Source organism: Lagenorhynchus albirostris, chromosome 3 (assembly GCF_949774975.1).
Source record: "Lagenorhynchus albirostris chromosome 3, mLagAlb1.1, whole genome shotgun sequence".
In the NCBI taxonomy this organism is placed as follows: Eukaryota; Metazoa; Chordata; class Mammalia; order Artiodactyla; family Delphinidae; genus Lagenorhynchus; species Lagenorhynchus albirostris.
Window position 1 is genome coordinate 8,692,798 of NC_083097.1, and position 19,323 is coordinate 8,712,120.

At 40.2% G+C, this 19,323-nt stretch overlaps 1 protein-coding gene across 5 annotated transcripts in view; it reads left to right on the forward strand.

The window, feature by feature from the left end:
• MARCHF6 (membrane associated ring-CH-type finger 6) overlaps positions 1-19,323 on the forward strand; it is a 76,007-nt gene that overhangs the window by 51,098 nt on the left and 5,586 nt on the right. For 4 of the 5 annotated variants that reach the window (XM_060146866.1, XM_060146867.1, XM_060146869.1 and 1 more), the window contains 8 exons: positions 711-848; positions 2,168-2,372; positions 4,539-4,608; positions 7,939-8,120; positions 9,590-9,724; positions 15,041-15,130; positions 17,069-17,201; positions 18,184-18,319. In XM_060146866.1, coding sequence (XP_060002849.1) covers positions 711-848; positions 2,168-2,372; positions 4,539-4,608; positions 7,939-8,120; positions 9,590-9,724; positions 15,041-15,130; positions 17,069-17,201; positions 18,184-18,319 — 1,089 coding nt within the window. The remainder of the gene's footprint in view (positions 1-710; positions 849-2,167; positions 2,373-4,538; positions 4,609-7,938; positions 8,121-9,589; positions 9,725-15,040; positions 15,131-17,068; positions 17,202-18,183; positions 18,320-19,323) is intronic. The other variant, XR_009539966.1, reaches the window with a different exon arrangement.

The following is a 19,323-nucleotide window of genomic DNA, read 5'->3' on the forward strand; positions in this document are numbered from 1 at the left end:
GAGAGGGAGGAAGTGGCAGTGGAGTCATGAGAAGTGGTTAGATTCAGGGTATCAGGGTACAGTCAGTAGGATTCTCTGGCTTGTTTGAATGTCAGGTGAAGAAAGACAGTCAGGGATCTAAGTATCTGTCCTGAGCACCTGGAAGGATGGAGTTGCCATTTACTAGGATGAGGAAGATTGCGGAAGAGCAGGATTTAAGGGGAAGAGTGGGAATTTGATATTGAACATGATCAACTTAAGATGTCTCGTGTGTACTGTGAAACGTTGAGTTGGCACTTTGGATGTATAAGTTAGGAATTAGGGAAGATGTTTGAGCAGTATATAGAAATTTACAGAAAGGTGCTATTCGAAGCCCCAGGAGGTCGCATTCAGCGTGTCTCGGAAAGGTGTTCATGGAGAAAGTGTTCTGAGGAGCAGTGAGCGACCAGTTGTGTAATACGCTACTAAGCCGGTACATGAGGTGAGGACCAAGACCTGACCGCCACTTTAACAACACGAAGGTCATTGCAACCCTTGTCGGGAGCAGTTTTTGGTTGAGGGATGTTCCTTGTTCTTCAAGGAAGAATGGATATGAGGTGATAAAGACAGTGAGTTCATTTGACTCTTCAAGAAGTTTTGCTGTCATTCCATTAAATGTCTAATATGATGTCTAACAGTTATAAGGGAAAATCGAATTCACATTGTAAAATATGGCTTTTCGTAACTCTCAGTGATGCTCCAGTGAGTGAACTGTCCCTTGAGCTGCTTCTGCTTCAAGTTGTCTTACCAGCGTTACTTGAACAGGGACACACGCGGCAGTGGCTGAAGGGACTGGTGCGAGCGTGGACTGTTACTGCTGGATACTTGCTGTAAGTACAGGCAGGTGACTCGTACGTGTGTCATTTGTGTCAGTTTAATAACCTTTCTGAAAAAGTATGCCCCACTCAGGAAAAGTTAGTTTTAATAAGAGACAATTTAGTGTTATCTGCAGGTGTATTGTTTAAAGCTTATTAAAGTTTTAAATTTTTCTTATTTTTCTAATCATTGTGTATCCTTTTATGGAGAAATGTGTACATGTTTTTACCCTCTCACAGAGGGTTGCTGCTGGCCCAGGTTCTTTCATTTCATTACACAGGGTAAAAATAAAATACTTTTCAGTGCATTAAAAACAAACCAAGTTACCCTTATTTTAGAAGTCCTAACCTGATAAGTGAGCTAGCTCTTCTCAGATTTGGTTTCTCAGTCATTTAGTCAGCAGGATGCATTTAAGTTTTTTCAAGCTTCATATATTATATACTTATTTAGAAGTTTAATCTCGGTAGTTTAAACATTTTTTCAGAAAATATGTGGCATCCTGTAGATACCTTAATGTGAAATATAGGCATACTTTCTTTTATTGTGCTTCACAGATACTGTATTTTTTACAAATTGAAGGTTTGTGGCAACCTTGCATTGTCAGATAATTGTTAGCATTTTTTAGCAATAAAGTATTTTTAAATTAAGGCATATACATTGTTTTTAAAGACATAATGCTACTGCACACTTAATAGATGACAGTATAGTATAAACATAACTTTTGTATGCACTCAGAAACCACAAAACTTGATTGCAATGCAATACTGGCTTTATTGCAGTGGTCTGCAACTAGACCCACAGTATCTCCAAGGGATGCCTATATGCATTTGGTTGTATTTGAACATTTATCCTTCTCTAACAGCTCAGTGCCCTACCGTGAGTCCTCTCCTTCCCCCCATCTCATTTGTGCCTTAACTGATTTGTGGCTTGATGTTTTAGTCGAGCTGCGTGTCACAGCAGACACAGTAGTCATCTACAGAGAAAAAAAGAAGTTGATAGTTTTTTCCCTAAAATTCTTCACATAGAGTATCTTGGGCATTGCACATTTTTTTTTTTTCAGTTACTGATTCTTCTCAGATACTGGCTGAAGAAAACATAAAATAGATTGAATGGGTATTTTGTAGGCTAATTAACTTTATGTTTGGGAAGGTCTAACTTAAAGCACGCAGCAACATTTAGAGCTGATTGAGATAATAGCAGTGCTGTGCATAGATTCTACTCATACATTTTCTCCCCTAAGTAATAATTATCAAGAAAGTAAGTCTCGCGTCTCACGTCTTCTGTTTTATTCTGATCTGAGGTGAGCATTTTCACTGATGCAATTTTTACACAGGGATCTTCATTCCTATTTGTTGGGAGACCAGGAAGAAAATGAGAACAGTGCAAACCAACAAGCTAACAATAACCAGCACGCTCGAAATAACAACGCCCTCCCCGTGGTGGGGGAGGGCCTGCATGCAGCCCACCAAGCCATCCTCCAGCAGGGCGGGCCTGTTGGCTTCCAGCCTTACCGCCGGCCCCCACATTTCCCACTCAGGGTAGGTGCTGCCCCGACTTAGCAGGGATCGAGCTTTCCAGCTTCTGTTGAGGAGTTTTTCTGCTGTTATCGGCGCTGTTAGTATATGGTCCTCTGTGTAGACGCATCTTGCAGTCTTCCTGACAAGAACCCACATTTTAGGCCTCTCATTCTGCAACACATAATATATGTAAATGTCGGATAAGCTGATGGAATTTTAGATGTAAGCCGTGGAGTTGGGAGTCCATGTGCTGTTGGTCCCTGCTGTTGGAAAGGAACAAGATAGAAGACCCTAGATCAAATAAGAAGTTGCCATTCCTGATTCATTTCACCTGTGTGTCAGGAACTGGAGGGGGTATTTTAGTGTTTTCCTCTCTTTAATCCTTGTAGTATTAATCCCAATGCTGCAAGGTATGAGTAGTAATCTCTTGTTTACATCTGATAAAACTGAAGACCAGATTAGTTAAGGAAGTACTTGGCTCAGCAAGACTTACCCCCAAACTCCACCAAAACTGTTCCTGTCAAGGGTCACTAGTGACCTTCATGGGGTTAGATTCAATGGCCAGGTGTTAGTCCTCACGTCACCTGCTATATTAGTAGCGTGTCATATGATTGCTCACTTCTTGCTCCGCAAAACACTTTTTTGAAATTTGTTCAGGAAGCTTCGTGGAGGAGGAGTTGATACCTTTAAGTCTTTAAAGTTTGGGGTCAGGCAGATTAAAAAATGGGAAGTGGGAAGGGCATTCCAGCCCTGTGTCAGGACAAGAGGCAGGTTAGCCATGGTAGGTATGGAACCTGCAGGGAGGTGAATGTGTGGAGTGGGGGGTGGGAGGTGCAGGCGAGTTGCAAGAGCTGGGGAGGGAGCTCTCAGAGATGGGGGTGGAGCTGTGAGACTTGAGGCTTTCGGATTGACAAAAGGTATTTTCTAAGCAGAAGGTACTTCTGGCCTAGATTAGAGAGAGAATCACTAAGGGATTTCTCTGGCTGCGAAAGCTGACCAAGGCTCCAGCCCCCTCTCGGAGTGTTATCATCGTCAGTGCTTTCCAGTCTTCCTGCTGGAGCTCTGCCATTTGGGCTTAGTCAGGTCAAGGCAAGCAGCACCCTGTCTTTCTGTCCGGGGTAGCCACTTCCCTCTTGTCTCAGTGTATTTCCTTTTTACTGCACTTCTCAGTATAGGAGCCACCAGCTATAGCTACAACGGCTGTTTACTTTTAAACTTAATTAAAAATAAATACAGTTTGTAAATACGTGGTGTGATGGATGTGTTAATTACCTTGATGGTGGGAATCCCTTCACGGTGTATACATATATCAAGTCACATTGAACACTTTAAATATATTACAGTTTTATTTGTCATTTATACCTCAATGAAACTGAAAAAAGAAAAGAAGGTACATTTCTTGTAGACAACACACACACTCAAAGTAAGTAGAATTTAAAATTCCGTTACTCATTCATGGTGACCCCATGTCAAGTGCTTAGTGGCCACTTGTGCCAGTGGTTCCTGTGTCGGGCAGTGCAGGAGTAGACATGTCCATTATCACAGAAAGTTCTAATTGGATAGCACTGTTAGGGAATAAGCTTTCCTTTCATGAGAAGTTGTTTTTGAGAATTTGATAAAAATAAGCAAATATTGTTAGTTTTAATTAATAGTGGGGGAAAATTTAAGCTGATTATGTTTTTTTGTTTGTTTGTTTTGGTTTTTTTTGCGGTACGCGGGCCTCTCACTGTTGTGGCCTCTCCCGTTGCGGAGCACAGGCTCCGGACGCGCAGGCTCAGCGGCCATGGCTCACAGGCCCAGCCGCTCTGCGGCATGTGGGATCTTCCCAGACCGGGGCACGAACCCGTGTCCCCTGCATCGGCAGGTGGACTCTCAACCACTGTGCCACCAGGGAAGCCCTAAGCTGATTATGTTTTATTTTTGTGCTCTCTGATTCAAAATATATTGGTACTTGCTGATGTATCTGATTATATGAAAGTGGGCACAGTTTCCTTTCGGCCAAAATTATAGTTAATATTACCTAAAATGAAAATTTCCTTTTTATGTGAAATGGAAGGAATCCTGGAAATACAAATATAGGCAGATCGTTTTTTACTGGGAGAATTGTGTTGATTCTTTGAGGAGTGTCATAAAATGCATTGAGCACAGATGAATTCTGTTTATGCACTGCTGTGTTTTGCCTTGCAGATATTTTTGTTGATTGTCTTCATGTGTATAACCTTACTGATCGCCAGCCTCATCTGCCTTACTCTACCAGGTATGAGGTTATCCTAGCTCTCTGCTAATGACATCATGAAAAGATGCTTTGTTTTAAAAGGGTATGTCTTGCTGACATGTGATCTTTCATCACATATAAACTTGAAGTAGTTATCCCCATTTTTATTGAATATGGGATACTGTTCTCTATAGGGCTCTGCGTTTCATTGGACTCATTTGTATCGGAGCAGAGGGGGACAGAGTCAATATACAATTTATGATTAATTTTTGGAAGTAAAGTACTTGTGGTCACTCATTTTATATAGACATTTTCTTATTGCAGTGTGGGTTCTCAAAAAGTTGTCTGGGATTTGCTTCAAAGCGTTCTGGGGGTGGGGAAGTAGGCAAAACTATAGAAGATGTTAAGATTGGCTGTGAATTGATAATTTTTGAAACTGGGTGATTGAGTACAAAGGATTTTATTATAGGATTTTCTCTGCCTGGGTATATGTTGAAATTTTTCATGAACTTTTTTTTATAAAAAATTTTTCAGCATTTTAAAATAAAAATGTATGCATAAAAAAAAGGTCATCTGTGTGGCTTAAGTCATTTTTTTCAAGCTAGTGTTTTGATGTTAATTATGTTTGCCTTCATTATGTAATTATCTTTCCAATCCACTGCATGCTATTGCTAGAGACCTTTATGAAGCCAGGCTATTTCCCTTTATCACCTGGTAATCATAAATACTAATCGCTAAATTTCAGCTAAACAGGGTTTCTTCATCTAACAAGTAAGAAGCTGTCGATGAATATAGTAGTTTGTCATCTTCTGCAGAGGTCAGGGGTAGATGGGGGTGGAGTCCAAAGCCAGTGACAAAGTGTTAGAAACAACTTGCTGCCCCCTCCCCCCGCCGCCTCCTAGTTAGTGTTATAGCAAGCCAGAAGATTCTGAATCATACTGATATGTGTTAGCCACTTAAATAATCAAGTGAAGATAATTTTCAGGTCTTATCAAGCCTGTACATGTTATTGAGTTAGTGTCTTGATTATAGCACTAACTCAGTATAACTTTATAAATCAAATTTGTATTAAATACTTGAGTTTTCCCATGAGGGCTAAGTCTGGGGAAGAGCAGCTAGTTAATTTCAAGTGAGGTTTCTTAAAAAAAAAAGAATAGTTTCTAATTTGTAAGAGTTGTGATTCACCTTAAACTGGTAAAAATAAAGTTGTGTTGTTTTTCACTGTTTCTGCACAATGATTTTTGACCGTGAGAACTTTGCTCTTAAGTTCACTACTCAGACCTCAGCTGTTAAAAAGACAAAGTCTAGTTAACTATTGGGTGCAGTGTAGTAAACATTGTTGAGAAAACTCAGTTTTTGAACTTTGGACAGCTTTACATTTGTGATTTTTATGTTCCATTTTCATGTTTTTATCAGAAATATTAAAAAGTTAACAAAAGAAGGAAACCTAGTTTTAGTGCTTGAATTTGGCAATACAGGTACATTAATTTCGTTAAAGATTGTTAAGTAAATATTTCCCTGTTAATCCAGTCCCACCATCTAGTGGAAGGAATGCAGTTATGTTTAATCATAGAAATGCTTTTGTCATAGTACACATTTAAGGTGGTGAAGATGCTGTTTTCCCCATAGGTTACTTTATTGTAGCTGCATTTTAGCTAATGTTAAGTTACTGCAAACTAGAAACTAACCCTGACCTCTCAAAAACACTTTAGAAGTATGTGAAGTATGGAATGAAAAGCAGCCTTTAAATTTTTTTTTTTCTATTTTATTTTTGGCTGCGTTGCATCTTCATTGTTACGCACAGGCTTTTCTCTAGTTGTGGCGAGGGGGGGGCTACTCTTCGTTGCGGTGCGCAGGCTTCTCATTGTGGTGGCCTCTCTTGTTGCAGAGCACGGGTTCCAGTAGTTGTGCCACATGGGCTCTAGAGCACAGGCTCAGTAGTTGTGGTGCATAGGCTTAGTTGCTCCGCGGCATGTGGGATCTTCCTGGACCAGGGCTCGAACCTGTGTCCTCTGCATTGGCAGGCGGATTCCCAACCACTGTGCCACCAGGGAAGCCTTAAATTTTTAAAAACCAACCAAAAAAGAGCAACAAAGAATCTTGGAGTAGAAATATGTATATATAGAATGCTAGACATTTTTACTGAATTATCAGTGGTATTTTTATATCTTTAACATGCACGTGTGTTTATTTCATGTAGATAAATACTTAACATGTATTTGTCTTCAAAAAATGAGTTATCTTCATATCCAAGCTGTCTGTGAGATTGCAAAGAAGTGTGTAACGTTATCAGCACTGTGGCTTGTAAACCTGACTGTTGGGGTGGTTTAGCTTGACTGGAGGCAGTGTGCGTCCGCGGTCAAGAGCATGAGCTCTGTCCTGTAGACAGTTCACATTCAGCCTCCGCCCTTGTGTGACCTTGCTTGGGCAAGGTTCTGTTGCTGAGCCTCGGTTTCTTAGTCTTCAGAGTGGAGGTCATTGCTGCTTGCAGGGTTGTTGGGAGGATTAATGAGAAAATGTATGGAACATGTTCAGCACAGCCACTAGCTCCTTTTAGACATTGAAAGGTAACAGGTAAGTACTGTATTAAGGAGAAAAAGACACTGGAAATGGAGTCTTCCTTTTTTCTCCAGCCTTATTAAGATAAGTAACCATGTAAAGAAAGTTACTATATAAATGATCTTGACTGGTAGTTAGATTTTTGTGGGTACATTGTGGAGTTTATTTGTAATAACTCTTTGTGTGAGGCAGTCCCTTAGACAACTTTCACATGTTTCCTAAGTTTCATTATATTTAGATCTTAATTTTTTTCCTAAGAAAAACTAGTGTGGTATTTTGTTAATGTGCCCACTTCTGATTAAAATAAGCTTAGTTTTCTATCTTAATGAATGACCCAATTGAAAGAAAGTTACTCTAAATTATTTGTAATGTTCCTAAATGTTAAAAGTATTGACAACACAAATAATAGAAAGTAAATTTTCCATTTTTGGCCTGTTATGTGCATAATGATTTCATTCGATAATACAGACAATAAAAATAACACCCCCCTCAAGTGGTTTCAGTCCCCAAAGAACAAGTAATTGGCCTGGCAAGTCAGAATGCATGTCACAGGAGAGCTCATCCCCAGTGACTTACTGTGGTCTGGTTGTATCTTAGTCAAATAATTACATTCTTTTGAATTTGGGGGGTTTTGTTTTTATTTTGTTGGTTTGCTTTTAACAAAGACACTGATATATCAAAATGTGATGTCTCTTTAATAATGACTTAAAATGACTAAAATTTTTGAAAATACTAGTAGTACAACATTGACATCAAGATTAGAGTTCTCTTTACATGACTACATGTGTAATATATCAGCTTTTCTATTTTCAGTATTTGCTGGCCGTTGGTTAATGTCATTTTGGACGGGGACTGCCAAAATCCATGAGCTCTACACAGCTGCTTGTGGTCTCTATGTTTGTTGGCTAACCATCAGGGCAGTGACAGTGCTGGTGGCATGGATGCCACAGGGACGCAGAGTGATCTTCCAGAAGGTTAAGGAGTGGTCCCTTATGGTAGGTTTTCCTAATACAGACTGATCTTGTCTGACAGGAGTAGTGAATATTTTTCCAGTAATTTCTTTTAATCTTTTCCCTTTTGTTTCTTCACTGTGTTGATAGAGTCAAGAGAGTTGATTTTTTTGAATTAGAAAGAGTGTTCCTTTAAGACAGTAGTTTTCTGGTTCATTCTGAGAAATATAGTCAGATGTATTTGAGGGTTAAAAGAAAATCATGCTATTAAATGATCCGGTAAGGCCCTTGAGTAATAAGATATTCTGTAAAAATTAAAATCAATTTGTTTAAGTAGAAATTTCCTTTAATGATATTTTTTCTAAAATCTGATTGAAAAAAGATTTTTTAATACATCAAATGTTGACTTCAGGATTAAGTCAGTGTTTTTCACATAAATGGGAAATTGTGTGGTAATTTACTGATTGATCATAATGTTGGCTATGACTGGTAAATATGTTTAGGTCACTGCTTTATGCCTTTTCATTTGTATAATTAACTCTGGTTTTGTATCTGAATTTATATCTTAATTTCACTGAAAGTTTAATAGCTGTTTAATATTAATGTATATTAAGAATGGAGGGAGTTGATTGCTGTGTAATCCATAAGATGAGACACTTACCTATATTTAAAATACAGAAACTAGCTAGTACCACTTTTCATTTGATATTCTTCCATAGTATGTTGCCATGTGAAGAAGTAGGTACTGCCTCAATGCACACCATTTTTAATCTCTTGCTGTTGAAATGAATGTACTTACTGAGGCTCCCTTAAGAAAAAGGGACATCAAGGCCACTTTAAAAACTGATTTCTTTGTCAGGATTTCATAGTGGCTCTTGCATGTTATCTCTTCTCTTTGTGTCTACTTTATTTTCATTTTGCCACTTTGTCCAAATTCTAGAGCTGTGTTAATAGAATAGCCCTGTGGCTAATGGCTACCATATTGCACAACACAGATACAGGACATTTCTGTCATCATAGTAAGTTCTGTTGGACTGTACTGTTTTCAGGGGAGCTAATTTGATCAACTTGGTAATTACCTTAACTGGGGTTATGCAGAGCCCTTCAACTATACCAGTCCATCTCAGGGGTCACAGGTCAGCCTGTGGGTGGACCACCACTGGATCAGGGGCCTGGGACAACCAGTAGCTTTTCATGGACAAACAAAAGCCTACTCCTGAGACTGAGATTGAGAAAAGCAGCAAAGCCACCTGATTAATATATGTAATAAAATGAATTTCCTATAATTTTGTAGCAATAATGCATAGTAATTTCATGTTTTTGTTATAGCTTGAGTTTTTATAGTTACACATTCAGATTTCATTTAAACGTGTAACATAAAATGTAAGTTGTTTAAGGTATATCTTCGTTCTGTTAGGCATCAGGTCAAAGAAGAGTAAATTTCCACATGAGATAAAGAGCTTGGCTTAAAAGTCATAGAGTCTCTAATGACAAGGCTTTTCATTCCCTGATAGATAATGAAGACCGTGATAGTTGCAGTGCTGCTGGCTGGAGTCGTCCCGCTTCTTCTGGGGCTTCTGTTTGAGCTGGTTATTGTTGCCCCCCTGAGGGTTCCTTTGGATCAGACTCCTCTTTTTTACCCATGGCAGGTAAGTGTGTATCTTTTGCTCATGATATTTCTTTATGTATTTGGAATCAGAAAAATTCTTAATTGTTTAAAGTGATTTTAAGCAGTTTGTTTAGGAAGATTCCTTAATTTTTTCTATTGTAGGAACTCATAAAATCGATTAGATAATGCATTTTAGCTTTTGAAATATGCAGGTCATGCAACACCTTTAAAATACCTTACTTTATAGGTTTAAAATGTCACTATAGGCTTCACCAGTGTTTAAAGATACAAACTAATGTGTTGAACTTTTCACTTTTAGTTAGGGTGAGATACCTTGCTCCTTTTGGCTTTGAGACTCGAAGTAATAACTTACCCTTTTGAAAAATTGCAGCATTTTTTCCCACAAAGTCACAGGCCTTATTAAAAAGAGCATTCTGAGGGAACCTATGCAGGTCACAGCAAAGGCCTTAAAATGCTCACAGAAAAAGAAATTTAACTTTTCTGTCATACTTAGAGCCTGAAGTTAATGTCATAGACCTCAAGTTTTTAAGAGATGTTAGGAGAAAGAGCTAGGTATTGACTTCAGTCATTCAAAGGCTTTTCAGCCTTGTTTTAAAAATCTCCTTTTAGTAGATTATGATGAATTTTTCAGAAATGAAAATTGTCCTCTACTTTCCAGATGAAGAACCCCCATAAACTTCATCTAACAGCAAATATTTACTTGAATTCTTTAATGTACATCCAAACCCTGTACTGTATAACTGAGATGGAAATGAGACTAATGCAGGAACTTCTTGGGGACCTTAAAGGCTGGTGGGAAAGATGGTTACTGTGCTGTGATTGGGGCAAGCACAAGAAGCACTGCATCGTGTGGGAGAGGCATCTACCCAGCTTGGGGGCTTCAGGTGCGGTCTTCTGCAGGAGATAATGTCTAGGACAGCACGATAGAGTGCGGAGGAGTGGATGAGAAAGGAAGAAGTGTATTCCAGGAGGGAGCGAGTGGGCAGACTTTGAAGTGAGACAGAGCATACGACATAGGGGACCTCCTCTCATCCGGTGTGCTCATAGATTAGAATCAGAGTGAAAGGGAGCAAGAAAGGGGAATCGTTAAGCGTATATGACGCCTTTCTGTAGGAGCTGCATTGCAGTGTAGTCTAATAGCATCAGTGATTGAAGTAAGGCTGTTTTTCACAGAATAATGCCCGCAATAAAGGTAGAAGAATTAACAATTAATTAGGAAAGTTACTGTTTTGCAATAATTAACAAAATAATTGATTCTAAGGATTGTCAATGGATTCTGAACCTATCAGGTGAAAGTCGATGGTTCTTTAGCTACTGTGCTGCAATAGCAAGTTACCTTGCAGCTCCAGCTTACCGGCATAAAACAACCATTTATTTTGTCCACAGAATCTGTGGATCAGACATTAAGACAGGGTATATTGGCTTGTGTCTGTTTCATGTTATCTGGAGTCTCATCTGGGAAGGCTCAGTGGCTGAGTGTGATCTGACAGCCTTATTAGCTGGCATCATTTGGAGACGTCATCACTCATGTGTGAGAGTTGGTGCTGGTTATTGGTTGCACCGTATCTGGGCTATTGGCTGGAGCCCCTGGATGTACTTGAGCTTTTTTACAGCTTGGTAGCCTCAAGGCACTTGGGCTTCTTACAAACAAGGCAGACCTGCATCACTTTTTATGACCTCTTCTCAGAAGTCCTGCAGCGTTGCTCTTCACTACATTCTGCTGGGTATGAGCAAGTCACAGTTTGGCCTGGATTTAAGGGAAGGGGATATAGACCCCTACCACTCCACAGGAGAAGGATTTGCAGTCATGTTTTGATGCCACTACAGTGCAGAAGTGGTTGTTTGCATGGTGACAAAGTGTCACCTTACAGATTACTTGCTACCTCAGAGGGAAACACAACTTTATAGGGGAGGGGTCAGGCAGATGCTACCGTAACCCAAGAGATCACTGCAGATGTGGCAAACAGATGGTATACGCCTCCTGAGGTTGTGCAGTACGCGGCACTGAAAATGAGCAAAACAGCCCCTGGGGTCCAGGAGCTAGGCCTCCTGCTGAATGTGAACAATTGACAGAACATCAGCATCACACAAGGCCACTCTGTGACCAAGATGGATCAAGACAAACTCAAGACCCCTCCATAATCATGTCTGAACGCAGGCAAAACATGAGTATTGTTCAAACCACAAAAATGCCCCAACATGCCAGTACCCTGGCTGACATGATTGGCTGCTCCTTTGTTTGCTACTACAGTTTGATTAGCCTCAGCCTGTCCCTTCTTCTGGATAAGATTTATTAAGATACCCAATTATAGATTACCTGTACTTTCTACTTAGCATCTGGAATAGAGCAAAGCCCTGCTTCCTTAAATCCTCCCCAAATCACCTCACACAAGCCAGGAAACTGTAATAAGCCTTTTCTAACACTCTTACTAAGGGCTCCAACTTCCCCATACTGTTTGTTCTCCCTCACTGCATTGAGTAGTGATGCAGCTTGTTCACTTATACCTGTGTTCCTGGTGGTCTTGACAGTGCCCAACATTGTGACCTTGGAGAATTATTTGAAATTATTCAATTTTAAGAATGCTTATATGTTATGACTCATCAGTTTTCACTTTTCAGAATATCCTGCAAAGAAACATTTACATGTGTGCAGGAGACATGAACAGGGTTCTGCTATTATATAATTTTTTACCATGTCAAGAATATTAGAAGCAACCCAGATGTCCATCAATAGAGAATGACTAAATAAAATGTGATATATCTTTGCTTTTGAATCCAGTGCCGCAGTTAAAAAGAAGGAAGTAGAGCTGTGTATTTCTTCGCTTGTTTGTATTTTTGTTTTGCTATATGTTTTGATATAGATAGCTCTCAGACGTGGTTTTTTTTTTTTTTTTTTTTTGCGGTACGCGAGCCTCTCACTGTTATGGCCTCTCCCGTTGGGAAGCACAGGCTCCGGACGCACAGGCTCAGCGGCCATGGCTCACGGGCCCAGCCGCTCCCAGGCATGTGGGATCTTCCCGGACCGGGGCACGAACCCGTGTCCCCTGCATCAGCAGGCAGACTCTCAACCACTGCGCCACCAGGGAAGCCCTCACGTGTTTTTGAGTAGGGGAAAAACACAACTTGCAAACAGAGTGTGCAGCATGGTATCCTTAATATTCTGGATAAAATCCCAAAGTTTGAGAGAACAGCTTGCTTTTTGTCCATCCCTGACTCGAAGCTGCTTGCCTTTCCTGCGTCAAGTGACTACAGACCTATGGGAGGCTGGACTCTTTTTTAATTCTAGCAGAGGAGCTAGTGTGGTATGTCTTTTTTTGTGGGAAAGGACTGGAAAGCAGTGGATCTTGAAAGAGCTGGAACCTCAGTGATCTGTGGACCTCCTCAGGTGAACATTAACCTCACTTGGGTGCCTTCTGGACTCCCAAAGGCCAAGAGAAAGCTGAGTTGGTGGTTGAATCTTCCCTGCTTGTGAGCCTGGAAAGATAGAGAAAAAAGCAAGGAGGATTTCTCCATGTTCTTATTTGGGAATTGTTGGCTTGCTATCCCAGAGGTCTAACAGGCTAAAGATCTTTTTGCAGCCCTTTAGGATATTCTCAATCCGAGCCTCTGAACCACATTGAGCCAACAGAGAAAAATAACACATGTTTTATGTAAGGGGGGCCCAGCAGCCACAGAAAGGAAGGCCAGGCAGAGCCATCAGAACACATGCCTGGTGATGGAGAACTGCTTGCAGAGCCGTGAGCATCCAAATAGAAGAATAAAAACACAGGGGTGTGTGGGCATGCACACACAATAGCAGCCATAAAACAGAGTGAAATCGTCGTGATGTTACATAGCGTGGATTTCAAACAAATTCAGTAAATGAATTAAAGATGTGGCTAGTCAGATTGGAGGCCTGGAAGACTGATGCACAGAGCAAAACTGAAGAATAGGAAATTGAGGGGAGAGGAAGAGTCTTGGAGGATACACCCAGGAGACTTAATATAGCCATAATAAGGGTTCTGCAATGCAAAAATATGAGGCAACATTGAAACAAAAATAGGAGACAGCATTGAAACAAAAATAGACATTTTTAACTAAATTGAAGAAAGAACTGATCTGTAGGTTGAAGGACCTCATCAGGTTTGGTGAAAAGAAAATTGATGAGAAAAATGCATATTTGGGCACATCTTGGTAAAATTTCTGAATTAAATCACAAGCTTCAAAAAAAAGCATACTAGCAGTGGACTTTGCAGCACTGAAACCATAAGGTAGAAGGGCATTTAGAGACCATTGAGATAAAAGGGACAAAACCCAACCTTCCTATACCTAGAAAAAACGTCATTCACCGATTCGTCTATCAGGATGAAGAGTGATATTTGAGGTTATGCAAGAATTCAGTGCATGCATCAGCCTCCCACCCTATTTGAAGATGTTTTGGAAGACCAACCAACCAAACCAGAAAATCGGAACAGAACAGTATGAGCAAAATCCATATAAAACTGATACACATATTTCCTATGGGACATACATGTATAGACATAGATCGGTGCATAAGGAAACAAACGTGGAAGGTACATACCAAATGTTAGCAGTGGTTATTGCTGGGGAGGGATCAGGATTTGGGCTGGTGGTCACAGAGGACTCCAGCCTTCTCTGGAAAGGTTTCAGTTTAATGTAAGAATAGATTTAAATGTTACTTGATACTTTTAAAACATACATGTATATATATATTTTTAAGATAAACAGAACCAGTTATGAAGGACGTTGTGTGCTGTGTTCAGGGTTGTAAGCACGGAGGTCTCCTTAAATGATCTGACTTGCACTTTAAGAGATCACTTAGGCAGTGGGAGTGGTGATCCCTTTGGCTGCCTGGTGTATAGTGAGGTGGGCAGGCCAGAGGCACAGCGGGGAGCTTGGCGTGACTGGGGAGGTCCTAGTAACAGCTCAGCAGAACTGCGAGCACACCCGGCTGGAAGCGCTCTGAGCCTTCAGGAGCCCAACTGGAAAAACAGCCCAAGGATGGTTTGATGAAATAAAGTCAGGGCACTGTTTTATTTATTTGCTTGTTCAGATCTCCATTAAACACTTTTCTTAGTTCTCTTGGGAAAATAATGTAGTTGTGTTTTTTTTTTTTTTTTTTGAAAGACACAAGAATGAGTTTTGATAGAAACATTGAACTTGAGCTGTTGGGGAAAAAATTCCCTGGATTTTCCAGCGTATTTTTTCTTCTGTGAAATCGTTACTAATCCAACAGAGTTTTTGTTTTGAAGTTAATAATGCAAGAAATAGCCTCTGTGCTGGGTTTATTGTTAAAAACAAACAAAAATCTGTTAAATGATTTTTATTATCCTAGGATTGGGCACTTGGAGTCCTGCATGCCAAAATCATTGCAGCTATAACATTGATGGGTCCTCAGTGGTGGCTGAAAACTGTAATTGAGCAGGTAAGCAAGTTCGGCTTATGGGACTCTTATTTTCCACGTTCCCACTTTTCTAAGTTTTATACATTTTCTTTAATGAGCATATGTAACTTTTTTTTTTCTTTAAGGAGAAAGGCAGTTTACTCTTACACCATGAATTTTCATCAGCTACTCTTAACACTTCCCTTATCTGAAAGTTAACCAGTAGCTTAAAGTGCCTAGAACCCTGACTAAAGTAAAGGCAAAATTTAGCATATGTGCTTTTTTTTAGAGCAGGAGTTCTGATGAAGGCTTGGTAGTCAGTTTTGTAAGCCTGTAGTAAGGAAAAGAGGTTATTGTTCAAGGCAATAAATAAAGAAAATGGCAGGAAAAAAATAGATTTAAAAAAGCAGAGCTCTTTGGGAATATTTTAGCTATGTAACACCTAAGACAGTTTTGTGTTATGGAGCTATCATATAATGTGGTCATTGAGGTGATCACCTTGAAAAAAATAGATGGTACTTCTGTACTTTGGTAATAAGGCTAGGAAGTAGGATAATTCATTTTAGGAAGATTTCTTCCAAAGTAACCAACATAGTAGATTTTGGTACTTATTTCTTTTAAGTTTTAGTTACCTAAAGAATGGACTTATGGACAACCCTCTTGTCCTTAGGGCAGCATCAAATTAATAAGGTGTTACAGTTTTGTAGCACTGAAGGTATACCTCCTTTTGATGTATAGGAAATACAGTAGTTCTCAGCCCAGTATGCACAAGAAACTCACCCAACAATTTCTGTACTTGGAGATTTGTGAGGGTGGGGAGAGCCAGGGAATTGGTGTGTGTTTGCATGCATCTCTCAAGTGCGGGCTGATTCTGAAGTGAGATGGATTGCGGGCTGCGTGGCAGCATGTCCATTCACGATAGGAGTACAGACCAGTCTACTCTAGAGTTTCCAGATGAGACTCTGACCCTTGTGGAGAATAAGCATGAAGTTACACCTGGGGGCTGTGAAACACTGTTGATCTCTATAATATTTTGCTCTCTGATGCATTCTTTTTCATACATGTGTCTAAGTTTAAATAAAATGATTGAGAAACACCGGGATGCCTTGCTGCATTAATTTAAATGCATTTGGGTTAAAAGGATTTTGGTGGGCCAGAGGGGACCTGTGGAGCAGTAAGCCTGTTGTCATTCACCTTGAAATGCTCTGGCCCACTTGCGAGGGACCTGGGGATTGGAGTTGCACCACACTGTGTGACTATGGGCCAGGAGAGGTTGAAGTGCTGGGGGAAAAACACAAACAACGCTCTGCTGTTTCGTCCCCTTCTGTATACCATCTTTATTTTCCATTATTCCCAAGATTTCCCCACTTCCAGCCATTCTTTCCTCTGCAATACTATCCCGTAGAACTTTCTAGATGAGATGAAATATTTTAGAAATTCTTGAATTTAAAAAAAATTCACTGTAGAATTCTTTCATACTAAATTGTTCCATAAAATACCTTTCGATTTGTTGAAATTTAATTTATACAGGCTTTTTAGAAACATGCTTCCTGTTTATAATGTTTTCTTATATTCAGATAAAATGAATGCAATCTTGAGTAGTAACACAGGTCACTCTTAAACAATTTATGTATGAAGTTACTTCAAGTTGTGTAGTCTTCAACTAATATTATTGGATGCCATCTGGTATCGTATAGCACAAGGCTAGTGTAATTATTATTCTAGATTAGCATCTTATTATTTTATCTCTTAGCAGAGTTAACTGCAAAGTGTAAGGAAGTAAATGCATTTCTTTAAAAACTTATGGATACCATACTTATGTTTGTGTTCCAGAATTTGCCTTGACTTCTGAAAAAATAACAAGTTTGAATCTTGGGCTGGTAGATCCAGCTCCCTGTGCTTGAATTCAGCAGATTGCTCTGTTAACCTGGAGGAATTTGTCTTGTATCCTTATTCTCATTTTTTACCTCTATGTTTCAGGTTTACGCAAATGGCATCCGGAACATTGACCTTCAGTATATCATTCGGAAACTGGCAGCGCCAGTGATCTCTGTGCTCTTGCTTTCCCTGTGTGTACCTTATGTCATCGCGTCCGGCGTCGTTCCTTTACTTGGTGGGTAATGCTGGCTGAGGGCTTCAGAGAGCACCTTTATTCACATCATTACATTCTTGTCACTTATGGTATCAAAGGTTGCCTGGCTCCAAATGCTTTATTGTAAATATAAATCCAGCTAAAACAGTGATTTTAAAAGACTGTTTTTCTTAGATTTCACTAGTTAGGGCAAGATGAGGATCATAAAACGCTTTGGTACAGTTTTTTTCCCTAGGCAGGTGAGAAAGTATTGACATTTAAAAAAATATCCTTTAGCGTAAAAGAAAAACCAAAGAGGAGAAGCTAATTTGTGACACTTTAACATCTAGATATTATCAGCTATGTACTGAAGAATCCTCACACGACCTTAAAGCCAGCAATGTGTTCAGAATTATAAGCACAAAGTTTTCCCCTCCAAATCTTTTGCTTCTATTGAATTCCCTCTGTCAGTTACTAGCATTATCATCCAACAAGGTGTATAAGTCAGAAACCTTGAAGGTCATCCGTGTCACCTGAGGCTCTCTGCTCTTCATACTCAGCTGGGTTCCAAGTGCCTCTGATCTGACCTCTGGAACCCATTCTCTCATCTTTGGAGCCCTTGCCTGCAGCTCACGTTGAGATGAACATCAGCTCTCACCTTAACCTCAACCTCAGCAGCCTCTCGTCTGGTTGCCTTGTTTTGAACTCTCCATCGCTAATTCATTCTCCACACTGTGGCCACAATGACCTTTCAGAAGAATAAATCTCGTTCATACCTTTTTGGTGAACATCCTTTTGTTGGTTCCTCTGTGCCTTTAGAACACAGTCCAGCTCCTCGGGATAGTTCACGAGGCTCTTCCTCTAGCTGGGGCTGGCTCCAGCTTGACGGCACTCCTTGCCTCACTCCATTTCATACAAGATGAGTTTCAGTTAAGCGCCCCTCCCCTCTTCTTAGGAAAAGGACATACTTTCATTTCACTGTCAGCCTTTATACACTTAGAGTTTTTCTTTTTTGGTTTTCCAGGTGTTACTGCGGAAATGCAAAATTTGGTCCACCGGCGGATTTATCCATTTTTACTGATGGTCGTGGTGTTGATGGGAATCTTGTCCTTCCAGGTCCGCCAGTTTAAGCGCCTTTATGAACATATTAAAAATGACAAGTAAGTCTAGACTTCATTTGTCTAGGTGCTTTTTGTTAAGATGTCTCATTTCTTAATTATTGTGTCTATTGTGATAAATCACAGGAGGGAAAAGTGCTCAGATTCTGGACGTATTTTGAGGTAGAATTGACAGGATTTGCTAACAGATTGGATGTAGAATGTGAAAAAGGGGGTTATCAGGACTTGGTTGGGTCAAGCAACTGGAAATACAGAGTTGTCATTTACGGAGATGAAAAAGACTGGGAGAAACCGGTTTGGGGAGGAAGAGTTCTTAATGTCCATTTGGAATAATTTTCAGTCTGTTTTCAAATGTTTTGGTCTGACAATATATTAAATAGTTTTAGATAAAAATAAGAAGCCTGCTTTAGGAATTAGCAGTGCCTGCCTAAGCCCTTCTTGCAGCCAAGGGCCATTGGGTTACTCTGACCATTGCTGAGAGAAGCTGTGAGGTTACTGCAGAAGCGTTGTGGCGCCCTCTGTTTTGAGGAAACTCTGCGACCTGACCTCTGAGAAATTGAGAACAGCCAAGGAAAACACCTTCTGGGGTAGCAGCCATTTGACCCTCCATGTCCTAATGGAAGGCTGAGTCCTCTTCTGCTTTAATGGCGCCTCACAGAGGAAGTAAGTTTGTAACTACCCATCCTGGTTTGCCTGGGAGAGTCCCAGTTTACACAGGCTGCCTGCGTGTCATTACTAACAGCGCCCCCTTTTACTCGTGAGTGCCGGCTTTGGTCAACAGATTATATGGTCACCTCATTTACTCTGAGGGCTCTTTAAGAGTAATATGTTTAAGAATGAAATTTAGAGAGTGTTCAGGGCTTCTCCAAAGCACTTACTGATGGTAATAAACACTAGAAGGCTTAGGCAGGCTGAGTATTAAGTTCTGTCAACCACGAAAGAATGGGGAGGGGCTTTCAGCGATGAAAGCCCTTTTCCCTCACTTCGCTTGTTTTGGCGGCACAGTCAGTCCGGCACCAGCGCAAAAGAGACACACCCTCGGGAGC